The sequence below is a fragment of the Salvelinus namaycush genome, chromosome 12, assembly GCF_016432855.1.
Source record: "Salvelinus namaycush isolate Seneca chromosome 12, SaNama_1.0, whole genome shotgun sequence".
Lineage (NCBI taxonomy): Eukaryota > Metazoa > Chordata > Actinopteri > Salmoniformes > Salmonidae > Salvelinus > Salvelinus namaycush.
This window is the reverse complement of record NC_052318.1, coordinates 34,362,632-34,386,991: the sequence shown is the minus strand read 5'-3', so window position 1 is coordinate 34,386,991 and position 24,360 is coordinate 34,362,632. Positions and strand designations below refer to the sequence as shown.

General features: G+C 42.1%; 2 protein-coding genes across 2 annotated transcripts; both read left to right on the top strand.

Annotated features, from left to right (window-relative positions):
- Positions 1-10,401: 10,401 nt before the first annotated feature.
- LOC120057498 (odorant receptor 131-2-like) lies at positions 10,402-11,379 on the top strand. Its single transcript, XM_039006098.1, has one exon. It carries the CDS (start codon positions 10,402-10,404, stop codon positions 11,377-11,379), a length of 978 nt encoding a protein of 325 aa, XP_038862026.1.
- An 11,854-nt stretch (positions 11,380-23,233) lies between these two features.
- Positions 23,234-24,202, top strand: LOC120057497 (odorant receptor 131-2-like). The gene has a single exon (XM_039006097.1). It carries the CDS (start codon positions 23,234-23,236, stop codon positions 24,200-24,202), a length of 969 nt encoding a protein of 322 aa, XP_038862025.1.
- The last annotated feature ends 158 nt before the right edge of the window (positions 24,203-24,360 follow it).

The window sequence follows — 24,360 nt, the reverse complement described above, 5'->3', positions numbered from 1 at the left end:
CAACCTGAACGTTCTTCGTCACCCCTTAGATGACTCCTTTGATGGCTGCTCATCTCCGAAGTTCAAAACAAAAACTTCTGTTGTCCGGATTCTTTTGAGGATCACTGCAATCTTCCTCTGTTCTTCAGAAATACAATTAATCAAAGTAAGACCCCTGCTGGCCACTCTGACAGACTCCACTTTTCCCAGCGCATACTTCACCATTTTCGACACCTCAAACGGGTCTCCTACATATGCATCCTTACTCAACAAATGCATCCCAACAAGAAGGCATTCATTATCATTCATACACGTATCCTCCACTCCAATTTTAGACAATTTCCTTTTTGTTCCAGTTTTCGATACTAATGTTGTCTATTCAGAACATTTGTCTTCACCAACTTTGCTCGAGGTGCTGCTTGATTCAAACTCATCATCCACTTCCGCCATCTTTCCCTGACACGCCTTTTCCTCCTGCACTTCTACGTCTCTACCTAAACTCGTCTGATTCTTCGCTTTACTCTGAATGTAGCCACATTTTCCGGTTCAGCGGCCTCAGGAAGTTCTTTCTTCTTCTTCGATGGGGTTTAACGGCAGTTGGCATCCAATATTAATGATGCATTACCGCCACCAACTGGACGGGGTATTGAACAAGAAAATAAAAATCTGTTGCGGGAAAGGGGGAAAAACTACATCATACAAAATACAAAAAATGGACACCTCAACAAACAATATGCATCCCACTATTCAATCACAGTTAATTCCAAAATACATAAATCTACGTTCCCAGAACAGGTGAAATGTTAACTTCCATTCTCAGAACGTTTAAAGTTGCAGGGAGTTTGAGAACGTTTTACTATGGTTCCCTAAAAGGTTTTATTAATGTTCTGAGAATGGAAATTATAGGTTATTTGAAGGTAATTAAATATCATTCTGAGAACAAGTTTCAATAAGACTTTTAATCACGCCGTTTTGGACTCCAAACAGAGATAGGACACATGGAAATTAATTTGCTTAGGCATTAATTATTGTGCCACAGCATCAATGAGATTGGCACCTATGATCTTCTGTTCTCTACCCATGGAATTAGTCCTCTGCACCACCAGGATGGAGCTAGCTTGTTCATTTTAGTTTGTTCAAACAGACCCCCTTTCAAAGGAAACAAGCACTCATTAAGATCAGGTGTGGCCAATTAGTGGGCGTGTTCAACACACCTGAACACACTTAACAAGATAGAGGAGAGTTTTGTTGATGCTGAGAATGGAATGTATATGTTTTTAAATAACATTCTTAGAATTTTTTTGGAACATTAATGTTTTTATAGAAAGTTTTCTTAATTGTCTGAGAACATGACTTCAAATATAACCATGAGGAAACCTGCAGAAAATGTTATGCTGAAGTACTGAAACTCCCACAGAACAACAATGTTTCTTAACGTTCTCTGAACAATTTGAGAACATTACTTTAAATAAAACCATGAGGAAAAATGTAGGAAACGTAATACTGAAATTCCCATCTAAGAAACGTATGGTTCTCAGAAAGTTATGTGCTAGCTGGGTATCCTGCAACATTCACAGAATTTGTAGGAAGGTTGTATGCTAAATAACCATAGGACAACCACGCTCTCACCAAGATCTAAGAAACATATGTTTCTCCAAATGTTATGTGCTGACTGGGTTGTCTCTTTTCTGTTTGTGGGCTCTCTCTTCCCCTTAGGAGTAATGTGGTCCCTGGGATATGCTGCAATTTTATTTTCTGTTGTGAATTATTGATGAACCTTCTGTAATGACTTAGGCCTATTCTTAATGACTTGGGCTACTCTTCAGTAATGACATATCCTAATTGCCTTTACAGTATGTGAGAAAACAAGTGTCAAAGGTTAAAGAAAATGGAAAAGCATTTTTTTGCTGATATCAAATAGTCCTTTATTAATCATCAATGGCCTGGTTTAGTAAATTGAAGTGTATTACAGTGTAATACTGTTATGATCACACCTGTATTTCTGTGGAGGAAATGGGTTTGTAGTGGTTTTTCTCCTTGCTTGCTCGTCAGGGATCAGGGGTCAAATGTTAAAATGATTTAACCACAGGGAAATGTAGAGTTGTCTAGCATATCCTGTCTTTCACCTGACCTCCTAAATGTCCTTTGCTGTCATCCAAAATTGACAAGGCTTGTAAATAATCCTACGGCCATGTTGTGGACATTACACATTAAGGGGTGGGGAATGTTACAGCATGAGACGCAAGAAGGCAGGGTAGGAGGTAGTGCAGGCTCTGAGACAGGCAGGTAGTAGGAATAATAGAAACATGTTTTAAATCAAAACAAAAAAATGGTTCTACACAGCAAATTAGCTATGTAGGAGAAAGCTCTGTCACCACCAGCTCTGCAACAACAAGAAAACCAACATCTTGTGATCAGAGCCAACATAAAATATACTACAGTTTACTATAGAATACTGCAGTACTTACTATAGAATTCTGTAGTATACTGTAGAATACTAAACACTGTAGTATCCCTCGATCATGTGTAGTAGTTGGTATGTCATTTTGTAATATACTGTAGAATGCTGTAGTAAATACTACAGTATTATACACAAAAAACACTAGTTAATACAGAAATGTCTGCAAAAAAACACTTTCTTACCATAGTAAATACTACAGTATTTAATTGGCATACAGTACCAGTCAACAGTTTGGACACACTTACTCATTCCATCTTTTCTTGATTTGTACTATTTTCTACATTGTAGAATAATAGTGAAGACATCAAAACTATGAAATATCACATATGGAATCATGTAGTAACCAAAAAAGTGTTAAACAAATCAAAATATATTTTATATTTGAGATTCTTCAAAGTAGCCACCCTTTGCCTTTGACAGTTTTGCCCACTCTTGGCATCAAACTCATATCATATAATCTTCAGTCCACATTACGGGATGTATTTTGAGTCTGTGTACAGTTTCACACAAACCTGTTCCTTCCTATAAATCATTACATACATGCATCTTATCCATGTCTCTACCATAACACCCAATAATTGTTGGTAGCTGGCTCAGTATTCTTCACTTCTCCATTTCGCCACATATACAGTAGACAAGGTCTTATGGTTGTTTATTTGAATTTCAGATGCAAATCCACTTCCATAGCATTATATCCAAAGAGTTAAAGACGATACTGAGGATATTGTGCAGTGACCCTGATGTATGTGACAGAGGCCTATCTGCCATTTGTCTCTCTCTCTGGGCCCTATCAGAGGTCAGCATCCACAGTGCCACAGACGAGCTCTGGCTTCTAGTAAACACAAACATAGCAGACATTAATGATGTAAATATTGACTGAGAGCATTAATGATGGCATAAAGGATTAGAAGTCAAATCATCACATTAAATATGTATGTGTGTATTAATGAGGGGGCAGGGGAGAGGGTCAGAGGGGATGTTTCTGATCGGCACCCTGGAGCTCTGCAATAGCAGCTCCCTCCCTCTCACAGCACAGATAGACACCAGGGCTTGCTGCAATACAGCCTCTTATGTGGCATCACACTCTCATGATGAGGACTACAACTTCTTGAACTTTCACCTGCTCAGGTGCACAAGAGTGTTGTGACCATATACTTAGGTGATTTACCACTCCCTGCAGTGCTGGAGTCCTGAACCAAAAGTTGTCATTAATTGACTGTGGCCACTAGATAGCAGTGGTATAGATTTATGTAATTTACAAACCCTAGCACCCAATTTGAAGAAGACAATGCTCTGATCGTTGGCTGATCACTACCAACATAGGAAATCCCCACCCAGTTGACTACTTTAAAATGGTGGAAGCCCTCATTGGCAATGTCCATGTTAAAATGTATTATTTCCAAGCTCTATGGTTGTGACCAATCAAACACGAAAGGTGCCTATGGAGCATTGCGTAAGGTCAATCCTAGGATCCACCATGTGGAGTAAATCAAGTCCCTCTTGATAACCATTAGTCCATACAGTATATCATACCAGAAAACACAACACTGAAAGGATCAGGCAGATATCTCTGCTTACAGGCCTGACAACAAAAGGGAATAAGTCACCCATTTCCATAGAACAAGGCAGTAGTCTCTTTACTCATCCACGCAAACTAGCACCAGGGGAGCTGATGATTAAATAGTTTGAATAATTATCTACTAATTCACACAATTCAGACAGAGGCGTTACAATTTTACCTCTGAGAATCTAAGTAGTGTCTCATGCAGAAAATTCATATTTTAACAAATAATGGTCTTAATTAAAATGAAGATTGAATAGATACAAGGATTGACGAATGATTACTGTGGTTAGAGGGGAACTCATAGATCCTCCACACAGTGGGCCTCTGAAGATTGTTACAGGATCGGAGCATTGAATAAAAGACTGTCAAACAAACAAGCTGAACTATACATTTTACTAACCCAACATTTAACTGCCCACTTAAATAGATTCATCAATAATTATTCTCCGTATTTTGAGACTAGTACCTGCTTGTCTTTGCCAGAACAGCAGCAGTGACCTTTGGCCCAGAGCTGAGGAGAGTGGTAGTGTACTTATGTACACTGAGAGTCAGGAAGCAAGTTCAAGGAGTGAATTATATTGATTTATTTATTTCACCTTTATTCAACCAGGTAGGCAAGTTGAGAACAAGTTCTCATTTACAATTGCGACCTGGCCAAGATAAAGCAAAGCAGTTCGACACATACAACAACAGAGTTACACATGGAGTAAAACAAACATACAGTCAATAATACAGTAGAAAAATAAGTCTATATACAATGTGAGCAAGTGAGGTGAGATAAGGGAGGTGAAGGCAAAAAAAGGCCATGGTGGCGAAGTAAATACAATATAGCAAGTAAAACACTGGAATGGTTGATTTGCAGTGGAAGAATGTGCAAAGTAGAGATAGAAATAATGGGGTGCAAAGGAGCAAAATAAATAAATACAGTAGGGAAAGAGGTAGTTGTTTGGGCTAAATTATAGATGGGCTATGTACAGGTGCAGTAATCTGTGAGCTGCTCTGACAGCTGGTGCTGAAAGCTAGTGAGGGAGATTAGTGTTTCCAGTTTCAGAGATTTTTGTAGTTCGTTCCAGTCATTGGCAGCAGAGAACTGGAAGGAGAGGCGGCCAAAGGAAGAATTGGTTTTGGGGGTGACCAGAGAGATATACCTGCTGGAGCGTGTGCTACAGGTGGGTGCTGCTATGGTGACCAGCGAGCTGAGATAAGGGGGGACTTTACCTAGCAGGGTCTTGTAGATGACCTGGAGCCAGTGGGTTTGGCGACGAGTATGAAGCGAGGGCCAGCCAACGAGAGCGTACAGGTCGCAGTGGTGGGTAGTATATGGGGCTTTGGTGACAAAACAGATGGCACTGTGATAGACTGCATCCAATTTATTGAGTAGGGTATTAGAAGCTATTTTGTAAATGACATCGCCGAAGTCGAGGATTGGTAGGATGGTCAGTTTTACAAGGGTATGTTTGGCAGCATGAGTGAAGGATGCTTTGTTGCGGAATAGGAAGCCAATTCTAGATTTAACTTTGGATTGGAGATGTTTGATGTGAGTCTGGAAGGAGAGTTTACAGTCTAACCAGACACCTAGGTACAGTGGGGAGAACAAGTATTTGATACACTGCCGATTTTGCAGGTTTTCCTACTTACAAAACATGTAGAGAGAGGTCTGTAATTTTTATCATAGGTACACTTCAACTGTGAGAGACGGAATCGAAAACAGAAATCCAGAAAATCACATTGTATGATTTTTAAGTAATTCATTTGCATTTTATTGCATGACATAAGTATTTGATCACCTACCAACCAGTAAGAATTCCTGCTCTCAAAGACCTGTTAGTTTTTCTTTAAGAAGCCCTCCTGTTCTCCACTCATTACCTGTATTAACTGCACCTGTTTGAACTCGTTACCTGTATAAAAGACACCTGTCCACACACTCAATCAAACAGACTCCAACCTCTCCACAATGGCCAAGACCAGAGAGCTGTGTAAGGACATCAGGGATAAAATTGTAGACCTGCACAAGGCTGGGATGGGCTACAGGACAATAGGCAAGCAGCTTGGTGAGAAGGCAACAACTGTTGGCGCAATTATTAGAAAATGGAAGAAGTTCAAGATGACGGTCAATCACCCTCGGTCTGGGGCTCCATGCAAAATCTCACCTCGTGGGGCATCAATGATCATGAGGAAGGTGAGGGATCAGCCCAGAACTACACGGCAGGAACTGGTCAATGACCTGAAGAGAGCTGGGACCACAGTCTCAAAGAAAACCATTAGTAACACACTACGCCGTCATGGATTAAAATCCTGCAGCGCACGCAAGGTCCCCCTGCTCAAGCCAGCGCATGTCCAGGCCCGTCTGAAGTTTGCCAATGACCATCTGGATGATCCAGAGGAGGAATGGGAGAAGGTCATGTGGTCTGATGAGACAAAAATAGAGCTTTTTGATCTAAACTCCACTCGCCGTGTTTGGAGGAAGAAGAAGGATGAGTACAACCCCAAGAACACCATCCCAACCATGAAGCATGGAGGTGGAAACATCATTCTTTGGGGATGCTTTTCTGCTAAGGGGACAGGACGACTGCACCGTATTGAGGGGAGGATGGATGGGGCCATGTATCGCAAGATCTTGGCCAACAACCTCCTTCCCTCAGTAAGAGCATTGAAGATTAGTCGAGGCTGGGTCTTCCAGCATGACAACGACCCGAAACACACAGCCAGGGCAACTAAGGAGTGGCTCCGTAAGAAGCATCTCAAGGTCCTGGAGTGGCCTAGCCAGTCTCCAGACCTGAACCCAATAGAAAATCTTTGGAGGGAGCTGAAAGTCCGTATTGCCCGAAACCTGAAGGATCTGGAGAAGGTCTGTATGGAGGAGTGGGCCAAAATCCCTGCTGCAGTGTGTGCAAACCTGGTCAAGAACTACAGGAAACGTATGATCTCTGTAATTGCAAACAAAGGTTTCTGTACCAAATATTAAGTTCTGCTTTTCTGATGTATCAAATACTTATGCAATAAAATGCAAATTAATTACTTAAAAATCATACAATGTGATATTCTGGATTTTTGTTTTAGATTCCGTCTCTCACAGTTGAAGTGTACCTATGATAAAAAATTACAGACCTCTACATGCTTTGTAAGTAGGAAAACCTGCAAAATCGGCAGTGTATCAAATACTTGTCCTCCCCACTGTATTTGTAGTGGTCCACATATTCTAAGTCAGAGCCATCCAGAGTAGTGATGTTGGACAGGCGGGCAGGTGCAGGCAGAGATCGGTTGAAGAGCATGCATTTAGTTTTACTTGTATTTAAGAGCAATTGGAGGCCACGGAAGGAGAGTTGTATGGCATTGAAGCTCGCCTGGAGGGTTGTTAACACAGTGTCAAAAGAAGGGCCAGAAGTATACAGAATGGTGGCGTCTGCGTAGAGGTGGATCAGAGACTCACCAGCAGCAAGAGCGACATCATTGATGTATACAGAGAAGAGAGTCGGTCCAAGAATTGAACCCTGTGGCACCCCCATAGAGACTGCCAGAGGCCCGGACAACAGACCCTCTAATTTGACACACTGAACTCTATCAGAGAAGTAGTTGGTGAACCAGGCGAGGCAATCATTTGAGAAACCAAGGCTGTCGAGTCTGCCGATGAGGATGTGGTGATTGACAGAGTCGAAAGCCTTGGCCAGGTCAATGAATAGGGCTGCACAGTATTGTTTCTTATCGATGGCGGTTAAGATATCGTTTAGGACCTTGAGCGTGGCTGAGGTGCACCCATGACCAGCTCTGAAACCAGATTGCATAGCGGAGAAGGTATGGTGGGATTCAAAATGGTCGGTAATCTGTTTGTTGACTTGGCTTTCGAAGACCGTAGAAAGGCAGGGTAGGATAGATTTAGGTCTGTAGCAGTTTGGGTCAAGAGTGTGTCCCCCTTTGAAGAGGGGGATGACTGCAGCTGCTTTCCAATCTTTGGGAATCTCAGACGACACGAAAGAGAGGTTGAATAGGCTAGTAATAGCGGTGGCAACAATTTCAGCAGATAATTTTAGAAAGAAAGGGTCCAGATTATCTAGCCCGGCTGATTTGTAGGGGTCAATTTTTTTGCAGCTCTTTCAGAACATCAGCTGACTGGATTTGGGAGAAGGAGAAAAGGGGAAGGCTTGGGCGAGTAGCTGTGGAGGGTGCAGTGCTGTTGACCGGGGTAGGGGTAGCCAGGTGGAAAGCATGGCCAGCCGTAGAAAAATGCTTATTGAAATTCTCAATTATAGTGGATTTATCGGTGGTGACAGTGTTTCCTATCCTCAGTGCAGTGGGCAGCTGGGAGGAGGTGTTCTTATTCTCCATGGACTTTACAGTGTCCCAGAACATTTTTGAGTTTGTGTTGCAGGAAGCAATTTCTGCTTGAAAAAGCTAGCCTTGGCTTTTCTAACTGCCTGTGTATATTGGTTTCTAGCTTCCCTGAAAAGTTGCATATCACGGGGGCTGTTCGATGCTAATGCAGAACGAATGTTTAATAAATAAATGAATTAACCAAGAAACACAAACAGCGCACTGACATGAAACAGCAACAATGATGACTGGGGAAGAAACCAAAGGGAGTGACATATAAAGGGCAGGTAATCAAGGAGGTGATGGAGTCCAGGTGAGTGTCATTATGCGCCTAACGCTGGTGACAGGTGTGCGCCCTAACGAGCAGCCTGGTGACCTAGAGGCCAGAGAGGGAGCAGACGTGACAGGTAGGGGAGGCCTGCTTTAGAAGTACAGAGAGACATACTGAGGATGTTTTAGACCTTCTGGTCATCTCTCCCCATAACTTCAAATCAAATCCAATTTTATTGGTCACATACACAGGGTTAGCAGATGTTAATGCGAGTGTAGTGAAATGCTTGTGCTTCTAGTTCTGACAGTGCAGTAATATCTAACAAGTAATCTAACAATTTCCCAACAAATACACAATACACACAAATCTAAAGGGGTGAATGAGAATATGTACATATAAATATATGGATGGGAGATGGCTGAGCGGCATAGGCAAGGTGCAATAGATGGTATAAAATACAGTATATACATTTGATATGAGTAATGTAAGATATGTAAACATTATTTAAAGTGGCATTATTTAAAGTGACATTATTTAAAGTGACATTGTTTAAAGTGACTAGTGATTGGGTCTCAATGTAGGCAGCAGCCTCTCTGAGTTAGTGATTGCTATTAAGCAGTCTGATGGCCTTGAGATAGAAGCTGTTTTTCAGTCTCTTGGTCCCAGCTTTGATACACCTGTACTGGCCTCGCCTTCTGGATGGTAGCGGTGTGAACAGGCAGTGGCTCGGGTGGTTGTTGTCCTTGATGATCTTTTTGGCCTTCCTGTGACATCAGGTGCTGTAGGTGTCATGGAGGGCAGGTAGTTTGCGCCGGTGATGCGTTGTGCAGACCGCACCACCCTCTGGGGAGCCTTGCGGTTGAGAGCGCTGCAGTTGCCGTACCAGGCTGTGATTCAGCACCTATTCAATCTCCTTAGTGAAGTAGTAGTGAGCTCAATTCCCTTAACGCAGGAGTTATCTGGGGGTCATTAATCGTGTTTTTACTGGCCCAGTCTCTGGGTGCGTTGGGTGATGTCAACGTCAGCGAGTGACACTATAGTAGCTAACATATTAAAAGGGATGCACCTTTTAGATCTTAAGATGTGAACCTGGCACCTCAGAGAGAGAGAGAGACAGTATCAGTGGAAACTTCAAGGTGAGGATACAGAGAGATTGAAATTATTTTGCAAAGTCTAATGATTAATAACCAGTTTTCAAAACGCTTTTAACATGTTGTGTTCAATGTTGTTAATTTTTGTTGATTTTGATTTTACTAGCTTTTGCAATACATGTTTAGCTTTAAATTGAATCAGATTAGTTCCTGAGACATGATCAGCAGATAATATTTCCACTCAACTGGCCACCCTCCAGTGGGATTGGGCAGCATTGCAGTGTCACAGCTGGATATAAAGAACACACATTATCATCAGGTATAGATGCTTTCTTAGGGATTGAAAAGGCAGTTTAGGTCAACTTCATTTAACCATGACATGTTGTGCACTTTACTGTAAGCTTAATCTACAGTCAGCCTGAACATCACACAGACAGCCTGAACATCACACAGTCAGCCTGAACATCACACTGTTAGCCGGAACATCACACTGTTAGCCGGAACATCACACTGTTAGCCGGAACATCACACTGTTAGCCGGAACATCACACTGTTAGCCGGAACATCACACTGTTAGCCGGAACATCACACTGTTAGCCGGAACGTCACACTGTTAGCCTGAACATCACACAGTTAGCCTGAACATCAGTGTGAATTTGACTGTACATACTGTAAAGTCTCAGCTCCCTCCTCACCCTGGTTGTATCTTCCTCCAACAGGAGCCTAAATGGCCAACGTGTCTGGGCCTCTGAGTCTGACTCATCTGCAGCTGCAGGCCATGCGGCTGGCCATCACAGAGGAGCGTATCTTCAAGATGTTCCTGGTGCTGGGGACCCACGTGGTCTTTATCTACATCAACCTGGCCATGCTGTTTACCCTGTGGAGCAAACCCTCATTCCGCCACACCGCCCGCTACATCCTGTTTGCCCACATGCTGTTCAACGACACCATCCACCTGGCTATCACCCTGGCTCTCTACATGCTGGGGAGCTTCTATCTGTTTGTGGTCCGCGTTGCCTGCGCCTTCATGGTGCTGCTGTCTTCCTGCACTTTCACCAATGGCCCCCTCAACCTGGCTGTTATGTCCCTGGAGAGGTACACAGCCGTCTGCTTCCCGCTGCGGCACAGTGAGCTGGCCACGCCCGGGAGGACCCAGCTGGCCGTGGGGCTGGTGTGGGCGCTGGGCGTCATCAACGTGCTAATCGATGTGTGTGCTCTCTTCCTCACAGAGCCGTCCTTCTTCTTGTCACCTGCGCTGTGTACCCTCGAGCATCTGCAGACAGCTGGATGGCAGCGGGAGAAGGGTGTGGCCCTGAATACACTGCTGTTTGTGACAGTAACAGCTGTGCTGGTTTACACCTACGTGGCCATCATGCTGGAGGCCCGGTCCGCCTCATCCTCTGAACCTGGGTCGGCACAAAGGGCCATGCGTACCGTGCTGCTGCACGCGCTCCAGTTGGGTCTGTCCATCATGTCCTTCATGTATGTGGTGCTGGAGTCCCTGCTGGCCAAACTGCCCCCAGCCGTCTACACACAGATGCGCTTTATCAACTTCATGGTAGTGCTGATCCTTCCGCGCTGCCTGAGCTCCCTCATCTATGGCCTGAGGGACGAGGCCTTCAGATCAGCCTTCAGACAACACTTAATCTGCTGCTCTGTTAGGAGGGTGGAGCCCCCACACAGATCACTAAACACTAACATATAGGAACACTCACTTTTATATTTCATTTGTTTTGAACCAGCATGAACGAATGAGGCCTAGATTCAATCCGGACTGAGGAAGATCAGCGTTTTAGCACGCTTGACATTTAAAGGTAATTTCCGGTTGAGCTTACATATGCAGCATTTACCGTGAATGCAAACTCCGAGAACGCATTTAAAATTGCCTTTGAATGTAAATTGCGCTATAACGTGGATCTTCCGCGGTCCGGATTCCCTGTAAAATATATATTATAAGGGTTTGTGTGAATGTGCGTGTTTTCTTGTACAAACACCACTATTGTTTTTTAATTTCCTTTAATTAAAAACCAACCATGCATTTTGTGTTTCTCCCTCACATCATGACTGCTGGGCAAGCTAAATCGTAGGGGTTTACTTTTTTATTTCCACAGAATGGACACAACAATGTCAACCTTTATTGCCCCCCAATAATATGAATAAAAAGTTAATCAAGATATTCTGAACTTAATATTAATACATTGTTAAATGAAAGGTGTAGAATTATGTTTTAAAGACTTTATGCCCAACTATAATGTTTAATCATCTCTTAATGATCCTGACTAAATACACAGCCATTTTGAGTCTGTTGAAATGTTCATACAAAGAGACAGATATTACTAAGGCTCATACTTATATCAAGTTATAAAGCAGTGTAACTGCAGACTTTAAGTGGAAACCTTAGGAGTCTGGTCGGTGTGTGGTACTGTAGATTGTTCCAGTCAATAATATTATAGAAACATGAGGGAAATGTGCAGAGAAGATGGAATTCATTCATTTGGTAGCATCATCTTTTAGGCCACAAGTAGAGAAATCCTTGGAAAAGGTATCGTAAAACCATTTATACTCCAGAGTAGTGGATACCTTGCAGAAATACTTGCAGTCAATTAAAGGCTCATGTTTTGTTGGGCTTTGTTTGCAGTATAAAATAAACAGACACCACAAAAGTTGGGATCCGTGAAAGGTGAAACAACACCCCTTGTCGCCCCAGGCGCATTTGTTATAGTTATTATAATATTTTTTTATGGAGGAGGTCATGGTGTTCTGCTGCTCTGCTTTTCTATCGTGCGCGCAATGACGTGCAAAATGATGTGCAAAATGATGTGCAAAAACAATGTTCGTTGTTTGAAGTAATGTCAAATATGGTTTAGTATGAAGATGTCTAGAAACTGCTTCCTCAATAGACATCCCTGATGACTCTTGTAGGCAATGTCATGGCTACGTTAGCTAGCTAAGCTCATGTGCAGAAATCCGTCGTCGGGTCTAATGGTCATGTTGTGCCGAACTGCACATGTGCCTGCCATCAAATCAAATGCACTCCTTTGGTATAAAGTTGTTTTTGACAACTGAAAATGTGTCAATTTGTCACTTTCACAAGGTTGGGGTAATAACATGTGCAGCTACTAAAAACATTGTCTCGGATCTAGGTTGTGCCTTTAAGAAATCGAGAAAAAAACAAGAAGAAAAAAAGTCTCATTGACTTCACAAACCCCTTGTTCTCATTGACCTTCCAAGGTAGCTGGCTTGCTGCTTGGCTACACATATGAATTGGAAAATCTCACTAGTTTTTCACTCGGTCAAAACACTTCAATTATACATGACCAAATGACCAAAAACACTCATCACAGTTTAGATAAACATGTCATATCTACATTTTGAAAACAAAACCATGCCTTTTAATTTTACAGAAATTAAAACAGGATAAATAGACACAGAATAGCGTTGGCTTCTTTCAATGGTCATGGACCAAGGGGCAATGGTATGCCTCCTCCTAGTGGTAGCGCTAAGTATACATGTATATTAATGCAAAACCATGGAGTACTAGCTAGTATAATGATGTTGTGCACAAGAAAACTGATTTCATTTGGATCACAAAATATTGACATTTTAGAAACTACCTGTGCAGATGAGTGTATAAAACGTATGAGTTTTGTTCCAATATTTTGCTTATATTTTCAAGAAATTGTGTTATGTTTTAATATATATTTTTATTCCATGATCCAAGGCCAGCCGGTCCATTAGGCAAGATTAGGTGGCTGCCTATAGCGGCAGATTGACAAGGGTAGCATTTTCCAAGCTAAACTGACCAAGTCCATTCACAGCGCGCCCCTCCGTGGTATTGTTGGAGAGACGCATCGCTGCGGCGCTCCACCAACATACCTTCAAAAAAACATCTAACATAAATCATGTAGCAGATATAGGATACGGTAGAAAGAGTATGTGGTCTTTTCTGTAGCCTACCGGCTGGAGATAAAATGTATGACATTGTAATGAGACGGACACTTTTTACATCATGCACGTTTCTCCGATCAAATAGCCTAACCTAAATGGAGCCAAATAAAATAAAACGTGCTGACATGTTAACAAACACCATATCCTAAAAACAGGACAGGTCAAAGTAAAGTGGATCATACTGTATGACATATACAATCAGGCTACTCACGACTGCTGTCCAGTAGTTTTAACCCGTGGGCTAAATTGTCATGATCAATGGTTTACTTTTTTGACGAGCTGATCATAGCGAAAAATTAAATATTTCTGATATTCAGAGCTTAAATAGCCAAAATGATTAGTAACAGGAATCAGGATTAAAGTCAAAACAACTGCCTGTTTTACAAATGGTAGGCCTACCACATGGATGGGCATTCATAACATTCCATTAGAGGGCCAACACTGTAGGCTACACCCCAGTAAGTACGGGCCGACAGCGTTTTTTGGACATCTTTTTTTTGGTCCGGTCTGGACCAGCCTTGATTTGTCTCAAACATAGACGTCTATAAATGCAACTTTAATTCAGAACCTAAAATTAACCTGATTTCAACATCTGGAAAATATGTATTTTTCAATGTCTGGAAAATACGTATTTTCTCCATTCATTCAGAACCTAAAATTAACCTAACGTCAACGTCTGAAAAATATGTATTTTAAACTACATTTTAAGTACTGGGACTATTTTAGATTTGCAGGGGTATAGGAGGAGGGCACCATTTTTTTTTGTGTCGCCTAGGGCGGCAGAACGGCCAGGACCGGGCCTGCCATGATCTATTGTATTGAATTGATGTCTAGCTATGCCTTTTAAAGTAATAACATTTGACAACTGGACTCCAGACAAAGAGTAAAACAAACAATAAACTTGTTAAAGAACAAACTGCTGCCAGGAAGGAGGAAATAAAAGTACTGTACAATAGAGAAAATATTGTATTTGTAAAGTAAATGTAAACAAACACTATATATTATTATTTTTTACCTTTATTTATACAGGATTTTCTCATTGGGATAACATCTCTTTTCCAAGAGAGACCCGATCCAATAGCAGCAGAGGGAACAACGTTTCAGACAAACAACTTACATACACTAACACAACATTAAACAAAACTATAAACACACATACAGTACAACAAAAACATTTTACATTAAAAACACGAAAGTCTTGACTAAAAACAGCTGGCCTAAAGACAATTACACTCTTCTATGATATATACATCGATCAAGTGTTTAAACTCCATCAACGAAACTAGATCATCAAATTTTTAAATGTTCAGGAGAGAATTCCAGAACCCCGGAGCTAAGTAACAAAAACTATTTCTACCATGACCTGTTCTCATTTTTGGTACTGTTAGAAGCAAATGAGAATGAGACCGTAATTGATGTTTATTTACCGACCTTAAAGAACAGAGATAAAATGGCATTTTACCCAATATGGCCTTATAAATCAGTGTATACCAGTGTTTAAGCCTACGCAAGGTCAATGACGACCAGCCAACAGCGCTGTAGAGATCACAATGATGTGTTAGATGTTTTATTTGTAATGAACCTGAGGGCTGCATGATACACTGAATCAAGTGCTCTCAGGGTAGTGGCGGAGGCCTGCATATATATATAACATCACTAAAATCTAAAACCGACAGTAATGTACAATGTACCAGCTCCTTCCTGGCCTCAAAAGAAAAACAAGCCTTATGCCGGTAAAAAAACCTATTCTCAGCTTGAGCTTCCTTATCAAGTTCTCTACATGCAAAGTGAAGCTCAGCTTATCATCAACCCACACACCCAAATATTTGTACATTTTACTTTGCTCTATAGTATGTCCAGCCAACATAGCAATGACATGATTAGTAACATGCCTGGCATTTGAAAATACCATGCATTTTGTTTGACCGGAATTTAGAACCAGCTTTAAATCATACAGATTCTGTTGTAATGATGTTAAATGCTCTTTGGGCATTTTCAAAAGCTAAAGATAAACTATATAGGTTAAAATTTAAATGTTGATATCATGGATGGTCAGTCCTTGCTTTCATAGCTCTGTCTATGATTTTGAGAATGGTTACATTTCTCCAGCCCCATCCCTCAGCATTATACAGAGGCCGGGGAATGCCAAATTAAAAGTTTTGGCTTAACTTTTGAAAATGGCGCTAACAGAGAGGGCTGCCGTGCTTCTAGCTCTTAGGAAACTTTGCAATATTTCGCTTTTTAATGTATTATTTCTTACATTATTAGCCCAGAATTGTTGGGGTGTTATTACATACAGCCGGGAAGAACTACTGGATATCAGAGCAGTGGTAACTCACAAGCACTACCAGTATTACGGCCAGGAATATGACTTTCCAGAATCGGATCCTTTGCTCACACCCCCCAGGGCAATTGAACCGATTCCAGAGGCTGACCCAAAACACCGCCGGCAGCGGCCCTCTTGAAGCATGTGGGGACAGCAGACTGGGATAAGGATTGATTGAATATGTCCGTAAACACACCTGCCAGCTGGTCTGCGCATGCTCTGAGGACGTGGCTGGGGATGCCGTCTGGGCCTGCAGCCTTGCGAGGGTTGACACGTTTAAATGTTTTGCTCACGTCGGCTGCAGTGAAGGAGAGCCCGCGGGTTTTGGTAGCAGGCCGTATCAGTGGCACTGTATTGTCCTCAAAGCGAGCAAGGAAGTTGTTTAGTCTGTCTGGGAGCAAGACATCCTGGTCCGCGACGGGGCTGGTTTTCCTTTTATAGTCCGTGATTGACTGTAGACCCTGCCACATACCTCTCGTGTCTGAGCCGTTGAATTGCGACTCTACTTTGTCTCTATACTGACGCTTAGCTTGTTTGATTGCCTTGCGGAGGGAATAGCTACACTGTTTGTATTCGGTCATGTTTCCGGTCACCTTGCCCTGATTTAAAAGCAGTGGTTTGCGCTTTCAATTTTGCGCGAATGCTGCCATCAATCCACGGTTTCTGGTTTGGGAATGTTTTAATAGATGCTGTGGGTACGACATCGCCAATGCACTTGCTAATAAACCCGCTCACCGAATCAGCATATTCATCAATGTTGTTGTTCGCCGCAATGCGGAACATATCCCAGTCCACGTGATCGAAGCAATCTTGAAGCGTGCAATCCGATTGGTCGGACCAGCATTGAACAGACCTGAGCACGGGAGCTTCCTGTTTTAGTTTCTGTCTATAGGCTGGAAGCAACAAAATGGAGTCGTGGTCAGCTTTTCTGAAAGGAGGGCGGGGGAGGGCCTTATATGCGTCGCGGAAGTTAGAATAACAATGATCTAGGGTTTTGCAATCGATATGCTGATAGAATTTAGGGAGCCTTGTTTTCAGATTAGCCTTGTTAAAATCCCCAGCTACAATAAATGCAGCCTCAGGATATGTGGTTTCCAGGTTACATAGAGTCAAATGAAGTTCGTTCAAGGCCATCGATGTGTCTGCTTGGAGGGGGATATATGCGGCTGTGATTATAATCGAAGAAAATTCTCTAGGTAGATAATGCGGTCAGCATTTGATTGTGAGGAATTCTAAGTCAGGTGCACAGAAGGACTTGAGTTCCTGTATCTTGTTATGATCACACCACGTCTCGTTAATCAGAAGGCATACACCCCCGCCCCTCTTCTTACCAGAAAGATGCTTGTTTCTGTCGGCGCGATGCGTGAAGAAACCAGCTGGCTGTACCCACTTCGATAGCGTGTCTCGAGTGAGCCATGTTTCCGTGAAACAAAGAACGTTACAGTCTCTGATGTCTCTCTGGAAGGCTTGTCAAGAGACTGGACATTGGCGAGTTGTATGCTCGGGAGCGGTGCGCGATGTGCCCGTCTATGGAGCCTAACCAGAAGACCGCTCCGTCTGCCCCTTCTACGGCGTCGTTGTTTTGGGTCGCCGGCTGGGATCCGATCCATTGTCCTGGGTGGTGGGCAAAACAGAGGATCCGCTTCGGGAAAGTCGTATTCCTGGTCGTAATGTTGGTGAGTTGACGTTGCTCTTATATCCAATAGTTCCTCCCGACTGTATGTAATAAAACCTAAGATTACCTGTGGTAACAATGTAAGAAATAACACATAAAAAAAACAAAATACTGCTCAGTTTCCTAAGAACGCGAAGCGAGGGGGTCATCTCTGTCGGCGCCGGAAGTTCACCAAGGCCTATATCACCAAGCCCTATATCACCAAGCTCTATATCACCAAGCTCTATATCACCAAGCCCTATATCACCAAGCCCTATATCACCAAGCTCTATATATCACCAAGCCCTATATCACCAAGCTCTATATCACCAAGCCCTATATCACCAAGCTCTCTATCACCAAGCCCTATATCTCAATGAGATGTGCAACAGTTTGAACCCCTCAACATATCAGTTTGAATGTTTTTCAATGATTTTAACAATAATAAAACATCTAACATGCTGGTAGATTATTATGACTTCTTTAAGTAATTCAAGATGCATTAAACTAGAGGCATCATTACTGTTACAATGAAAACACTTGTATCTGTGTGTGGTGCAGAACTCACACAGTTTTCAAAATACATGATATTTGTAAAGGCAAATTGTTAGGGTTGCAACAGCATATAGGTAAATGGGATTTACATTGACATTTTAGTCATTTAGCAGACGCTCTTATCCAGATCATTGATTTGATGTAAATAAACAATGGTAAGGACCACCAGAGGGCAGGCTGGACTCACGGATAGTAGCCCAACTAGGCATGTGAGTCAAGGGGACCTGAGACAATTAAGCACAGCTGATGGTACTAATGACCTATTATCTTTTCCCTACAAGAGAGAGGAGGGAACCAGCAAGAAGGAGGAAAAACATATCTCTGGAAGATGGTTACCAAGAGAGAGAAGCTAACCACGAAGAACCATTAAGACGATGACAAACCCGTGACTTTTGTTGTAGTTTAAAGATAATCGTATTGTGTTCCTGTTTCATCTGGAGAAGATGTATGGTTTTCCTTGGGAGATTTTCATTGATTATGTTGGAGTGTTTGTATTGACCAAAATCCCTCAATAAAGAACTGTGTTCAATCAAGAAACTAACTCCAGACTCGTTAATTCCACCTTTCCGCTTTAGAGTGACGCCAAATTACTTGGTCTGCTCACAGTATAATAAGGAGAAACAGTTCTGAATTATAGTATCAACAACTTGGTGGGTTAGGGTGAAACATAGTGTTAGATTTGATAGACATTTGTTGTAGGACATTATAAATAGTAGAATAACATTTGCTTAAAAGTGGAATATTTAGAAGGTTAGAAGGTTAAAGGTCAGGACAATGAGGTAAACCTAAGCATCTTATGCAGTGTGTCAGAACAGTGCAGCACGGGCAGGTGAAAGGTCAGAAAAGTATGGCACACTTTGAACAGCTAAGTTAAAAGTTCAATAGGGTACATTGGAGAGTGTGAGGCCACATAAGAGGCTGTATTGCAGCAGGCCCTGGTGTCTGTCTGTGCTGTCAGAGGGACGGAGCTGCTATTGCAGAGCTCCAGGGTGCCGATCAGAAACATCCCCTCTGACCCTGTCCCCTGCCCCCTCATTAATAGTGATATGGTTTGCTAACTACCACTCTCAAAGAGTGCAGTGTATAAAGTCAGAAAATCTGCTGTCTCAGCCACTGCCAGTCACCAAGGGAGTACCCCAAAGCTCGATCCTAGGCCCCACGCTCTTCTCAATTTACATCAACAACATAGCTCAGGAAGTAGGAAGCTCTCTCATCCATTTATATGCAGATGATACAGTCTTATACTCAGCTGGTCCCTCTCCGGATTTTGTGTTAAATGCTCTACAACAAAGCTTTCTTAGTGTCCAACAAGCTTTCTCTACCCTTAACCTTGTTCTGAACACCTCCAAAACAAAGGTCATGTGGTTTGGTAAGAAGAATGCCCCTCTTCCCACAGGTGTTATTACTACCTCTGAGAGTTTAGAGCTTGAGGTAGTCACCTCATATAAGTACTTGGGAGTATGGCTAGACGGTGCACTGTCCTTCTCTCAGCACATATCAAAGCTGCAGGCTAAAGTTAAATCTAGACTTGGTTTCCTCTATCGTAATCGCTCTTCTTTCACCCCAGCTGCCAAACTAACCCTGATTCAGATGACCATTCTACCGATGCTAGATTACGGAGACATAATTTATAGATCGGCAGGTAAGGGAGCTCTCGAGCGGCTAGATGTTCTTTACCATTCGGCCATCAGATTTGCCACCAATGCTCCTTATAGGACACATCACTCTATACTCCTCTTGTAAACTGGTGATCTCTTTATACCCGTCGCAAGACCCACTGGTTGATGCTTATTTATAAAAACCCTCTTAGGCCTCACTCCCCCCTATCTGAGATATCTACTGCAGCCCTCATCCTCCACATACAACACCCATTCTGCCAGTCACATTCTGTTAAAGGTCCCCAAAGCACACACATCCCTGGGTCGCTCCTCTTTTCAGTTCGCTGCAGCTAGCGACTGGAACAAGCTGCAACAAACACTCAAACTGGACAGTTTTATCTCAATCTCTTCATTCAAAGACTCAATCACGGACACTCTTACTGACAGTTGTGGCTGCTTTGTGTGATGTATTGTTGTCTCTACCTTCTTGCTCTTTGTGCTTTTGTCTGTGCCCAATAATGTTTGTACCATGTTTTGTGCTGCTACCATGTTGTGTTGCTACCATGTTGTTATGTTGTGAGGCTACCATGCTTTGTTGTCATGTGTTGCTGCCTTGCTCTGTTGTTGTTTTAAGTCTCTCTTCATGTAGTGTTGTGTTGTCTCTCTTGTTGTGATGTGTGTTTTGTCCTATATTTATGTTGTATTTATTTTTAATTTTAAATCCCAGGCCCCCGTCCCCGCAGGAGGCCTTTTGCCTTTTGGTAGGCCGTCATTGTAAATAAGAATTTGTTCTTAACTGACTTGCCTAGTTAAATAAATAACAAAAAATACACACAATCATATTTAATGTGATGATTCACATGTTCTATTGTAAATATTTTAGTTTTTCTGTCTGTAAGGATGTGCTGTTGCTATGTTTTTGTTGTGCCTGTTTTATTTTGTTGATGACCATGTGTGAGGTCATCAGAATCTTATCCTAGGCAGCACCCAGTAGTTAAAATACATCCTGTAGAGGAGTCCAGTGCATGTAATCACAAAGCATCTTAGAGTAGGAGTGCTGATCTAGGATCAGTTTAGCTTTATAAATCATAATGAATAAGAGAGGGGACCTGTACCTAGATCAGCACTCCTACTTGGAAATGCTTTGTGAATATGGGTCAATACAACTCACAGCAGGATAGACAGAGGTCTAATGAGACAGACAGGTACAGTTGCGGCCAAATATATTGGTTGTTGGTAAACACAGCTCTGATCTGTACTGCAAAATTAGTCCACATAACATTCTCTCAACATTGGGGTCTTCCTATGTTTACCAACAACCTAATTAAGCATTGAAAGAAAATGACACCCTCCCTATAATCAAACATGGGGAGGTTGGATATTGCTGTGGGGTTGCTCTGCTGCCTCTGGTACTGGGGGCCTTGAACGTGCGCAAGACATCATGAAATCAGCAGATTATCAAGGTGTTTTGGAGTGCAATGTTCAACCCAGTGTCCAAAAACTGTCTCTCAGTTGAAGGTTGTGTGTCTTCCAGCAGGACAACAACCCCAAACACACATCTATAGCACCCTGGAATGGTTCCAGAAGAAACACTGGACTGGAAAGAGTCCAGATGTAAATCACATCCAAAATCTATGGCGAGATCTGAAAACAGCAGTTGGCGGAGGGCACTCCTCAAACATTGAAGAATTAGAGCAGTTTGCTGCTGAAAAGTGGGCCAACGTGCTAGTATAAAGGTGCAGCAAGCTCATTGATTGCATAATTGTCAGCAGTTATCTTGGCTAAAGGATGTGCAACCAAATACTAGCTCCGGGGTGCCAATCATTTGGTCCATGCCATTTATCTTTTTTTTTCTTCTTTTCTTTTACAAGAATAAAATGTATTCTGCAATGTTGAAAATCCAGTAACTTATTTTAGAAGACATAGGGAATTATTTAAGAAAGGTGCAAGGGTGTCAATGTATTTGGCCAGGAGAACTGTACATGTAGTGGCATTTTGAATTTACCACCATACAGTGTCCAAAAAATTAGGAACACCTGCTCTTTCCATGACAGACTGACCAGGGGAATCCAGGTGAAAGATATGATCCCTTATTGATGTTACCTGTTAAATCCACTCCAATCAGTGTAGGGGAGGAGACAGGTTAAAGAAGGATTTTTAAGCCTTGAGACATGGATTGTGTATGTGTGCCATTCATAGGGTGAATGGGCAAGACAAAAGATTAAAGTGCCTTTGAATGGGGTATGGTAGTAGATGCCAGGCGCACTGATTTCAGTGTGTCAAGAATTGCAACGCTGCTGGGTTTTTCACACTCAACAGTTTCCCACGTGTATCAAGAATGGTTCACCACCCAAAGGACATCCAGCCAACTAGACAACTGTGAGAAGCATTGGAGTTAACATGGGGCAGCATGCCTGTGGAACGCTTTTGACACCTTGTAGAATCCATGCCCCAAAGAATTGAGGCTGTTCTGATGACAAAAGTGGGTGCAACTCAATATGTTTTGTACAATCAGTGTATAGTTCAATATATCCTTTTTCCAACCCCATATTTTTGACAACTTTTACTTTTATTCACCTCATTCCTAAAGAAAATAATGTACTTTATACTCCATACATTTTCACTGACACCCAAAAGTACTAATTACATTATGAATGTTTAGCAAAACAGAAAAATGGTCCAATTCACGCAGTTATCAAGAGAACATCCCTGGCCATCCCTACTGCCTCTGATCTGGCAGACTCACCAAACACATATTCTTCATTTGTAAATGATGTCTGAGTTTTGGAGTATACCCCTGGCGATCAGTAAATTAAAAAAACAAGAAAATGGTGCCGTCTGGTTGGCTTAATATAAGGAATTTGAAATTATTTATACTTTTACTTTTGATACTTAGCTATATTTAAAACCAAATACTTTAATAATTTGAATCAAATAGTATTTTACTGGGTGCCTTTCACTTGAGTCATTTTATAATAAGGTATCTTTACTTTTGGGTACTTTTTACACCACTGCCTATACAGTGCTACTGAAGTAAACTGGTAGAATGATCAATAAGTTGTCAACTGGTCATCTCTCCTCTCAGATCATTCTGTTCTTGGGGAGTATTGGTACCCATCTCATGTGTGTGTGTGTGTATGTGAGTGAGTGAGTGAAAGGGTAGCCCAATCAGAGATTATCTTTACCTTAGGGCCAATGATACCATGATGTCACTGACTTTGTCCATTTATAAATACAGAGCTCAACAGCACAACTAGTCTGAGGAAGGCTCCCTCAGTCCTACCAATCACACAGGTTTGTATTTCAGATTTCGGTGTACAGATCTATGAATGACTTGTTAGAACTGTCACCTGATTTCTTTTTTTACAGATTTTGAATAATATTAATCAGATAAACATTCATGTTTTAGTTTCTTGTAATAATAATGTTCTAATAGGTTCTCCTCTCAATCTCTTCTCTCTTTTCAAAGGCACTCAGTATGGCAGTAACCAATGAAACCTTTCAGGACACTTCTTTTATATATGAAGAGATGATCATATTTGAGATGAATGAGAGGACTATGGTTAAAGTGGCAGTGGCAATCCTGATGGCTGTATTTTTTATCTACATAAATTGCGTGATGATTTTTGCTATGAGTAGCAGAATGACTTTTATGGAAATTCCCCGCTACATTCTCTTCACACATTTGCTATTAAATGACTCCATGCAGTTGCTGGTCAGCTGCCTTATGTATGTGTTTGCCTTGGTTTATCTACGATTGGTAAAGGTTGTCTGTGGACTGTTTGTCATGTTTGGCAGTGGCATGTCCCGTGTTGCCCCACTTAACTTGGCGTTGATGTCTCTAGAACGCTATGCAGCCATCTGCCTCCCTCTACGGCATAGTGACATAGCCACACCCAAAAGATCTGGCATTGCCATTGCTGTCATCTGGCTTGTCATATTCATAAATCTTATAATTGATATGCTTTATTCTACAGCAAAAGATCCCGGCTTTTTTGTTACCCCGATATTTTGCACACGGCAGAAGTTATTCATTGCATTGTGGCAGATGCAAGTGTTTCAGGGGTTCAATGCTTTTTGCTTTGTAGCTGTGTCTCTCATCATCATTTACACATACATTGCCATAATTGTCACAGCCAGGTCTGCCTCCTCTTCTGACAAAACTAAAGCCAGTAAGGCCCACAAGACAGTGCTGCTGCACCTGGTTCAGCTGGGTCTTTCTCTCTCCTCTTTTCTGTACGCACCCATAGAAAGTGCACTGGCCAGTGTAAGCAGTACTACCATCTTTATTGACCTGCGATACTTCAACTTCCTCTTCCTTATCATCATGCCAAGATGTCTGAGCCCACTCATCTACGGGCTGAGGGATGACGCCGTACGACCCCTGTTCCTACACTACTTAACTTGCAGAACTAGAAAGGTCAAGGCTGCTGTGATGGTACAATAGAAGAAAACTTGGCACTATTTTTCTTCATGTTCCTTCAAGCCAGATAACTGACCGGGCAGGTTAAGACAATTGGGAGCCCATCGTCAGTCTTGTACACTGGCAGAATAGTCCCTAATGGGTGTCTCTGTTCACCATGGAAGTAAACAGTGCATAAACCA

Bases quoted from the DNA above. Each gene is read 5' to 3' on its own strand.
- LOC120057497 (XM_039006097.1), top strand. From the start codon at position 23,234: ATGGCAGTAACCAATGAAACCTTTCAGGACACTTCTTTTATATATGAA.
- LOC120057498 (XM_039006098.1), top strand. From the start codon at position 10,402: ATGGCCAACGTGTCTGGGCCTCTGAGTCTGACTCATCTGCAGCTGCAG.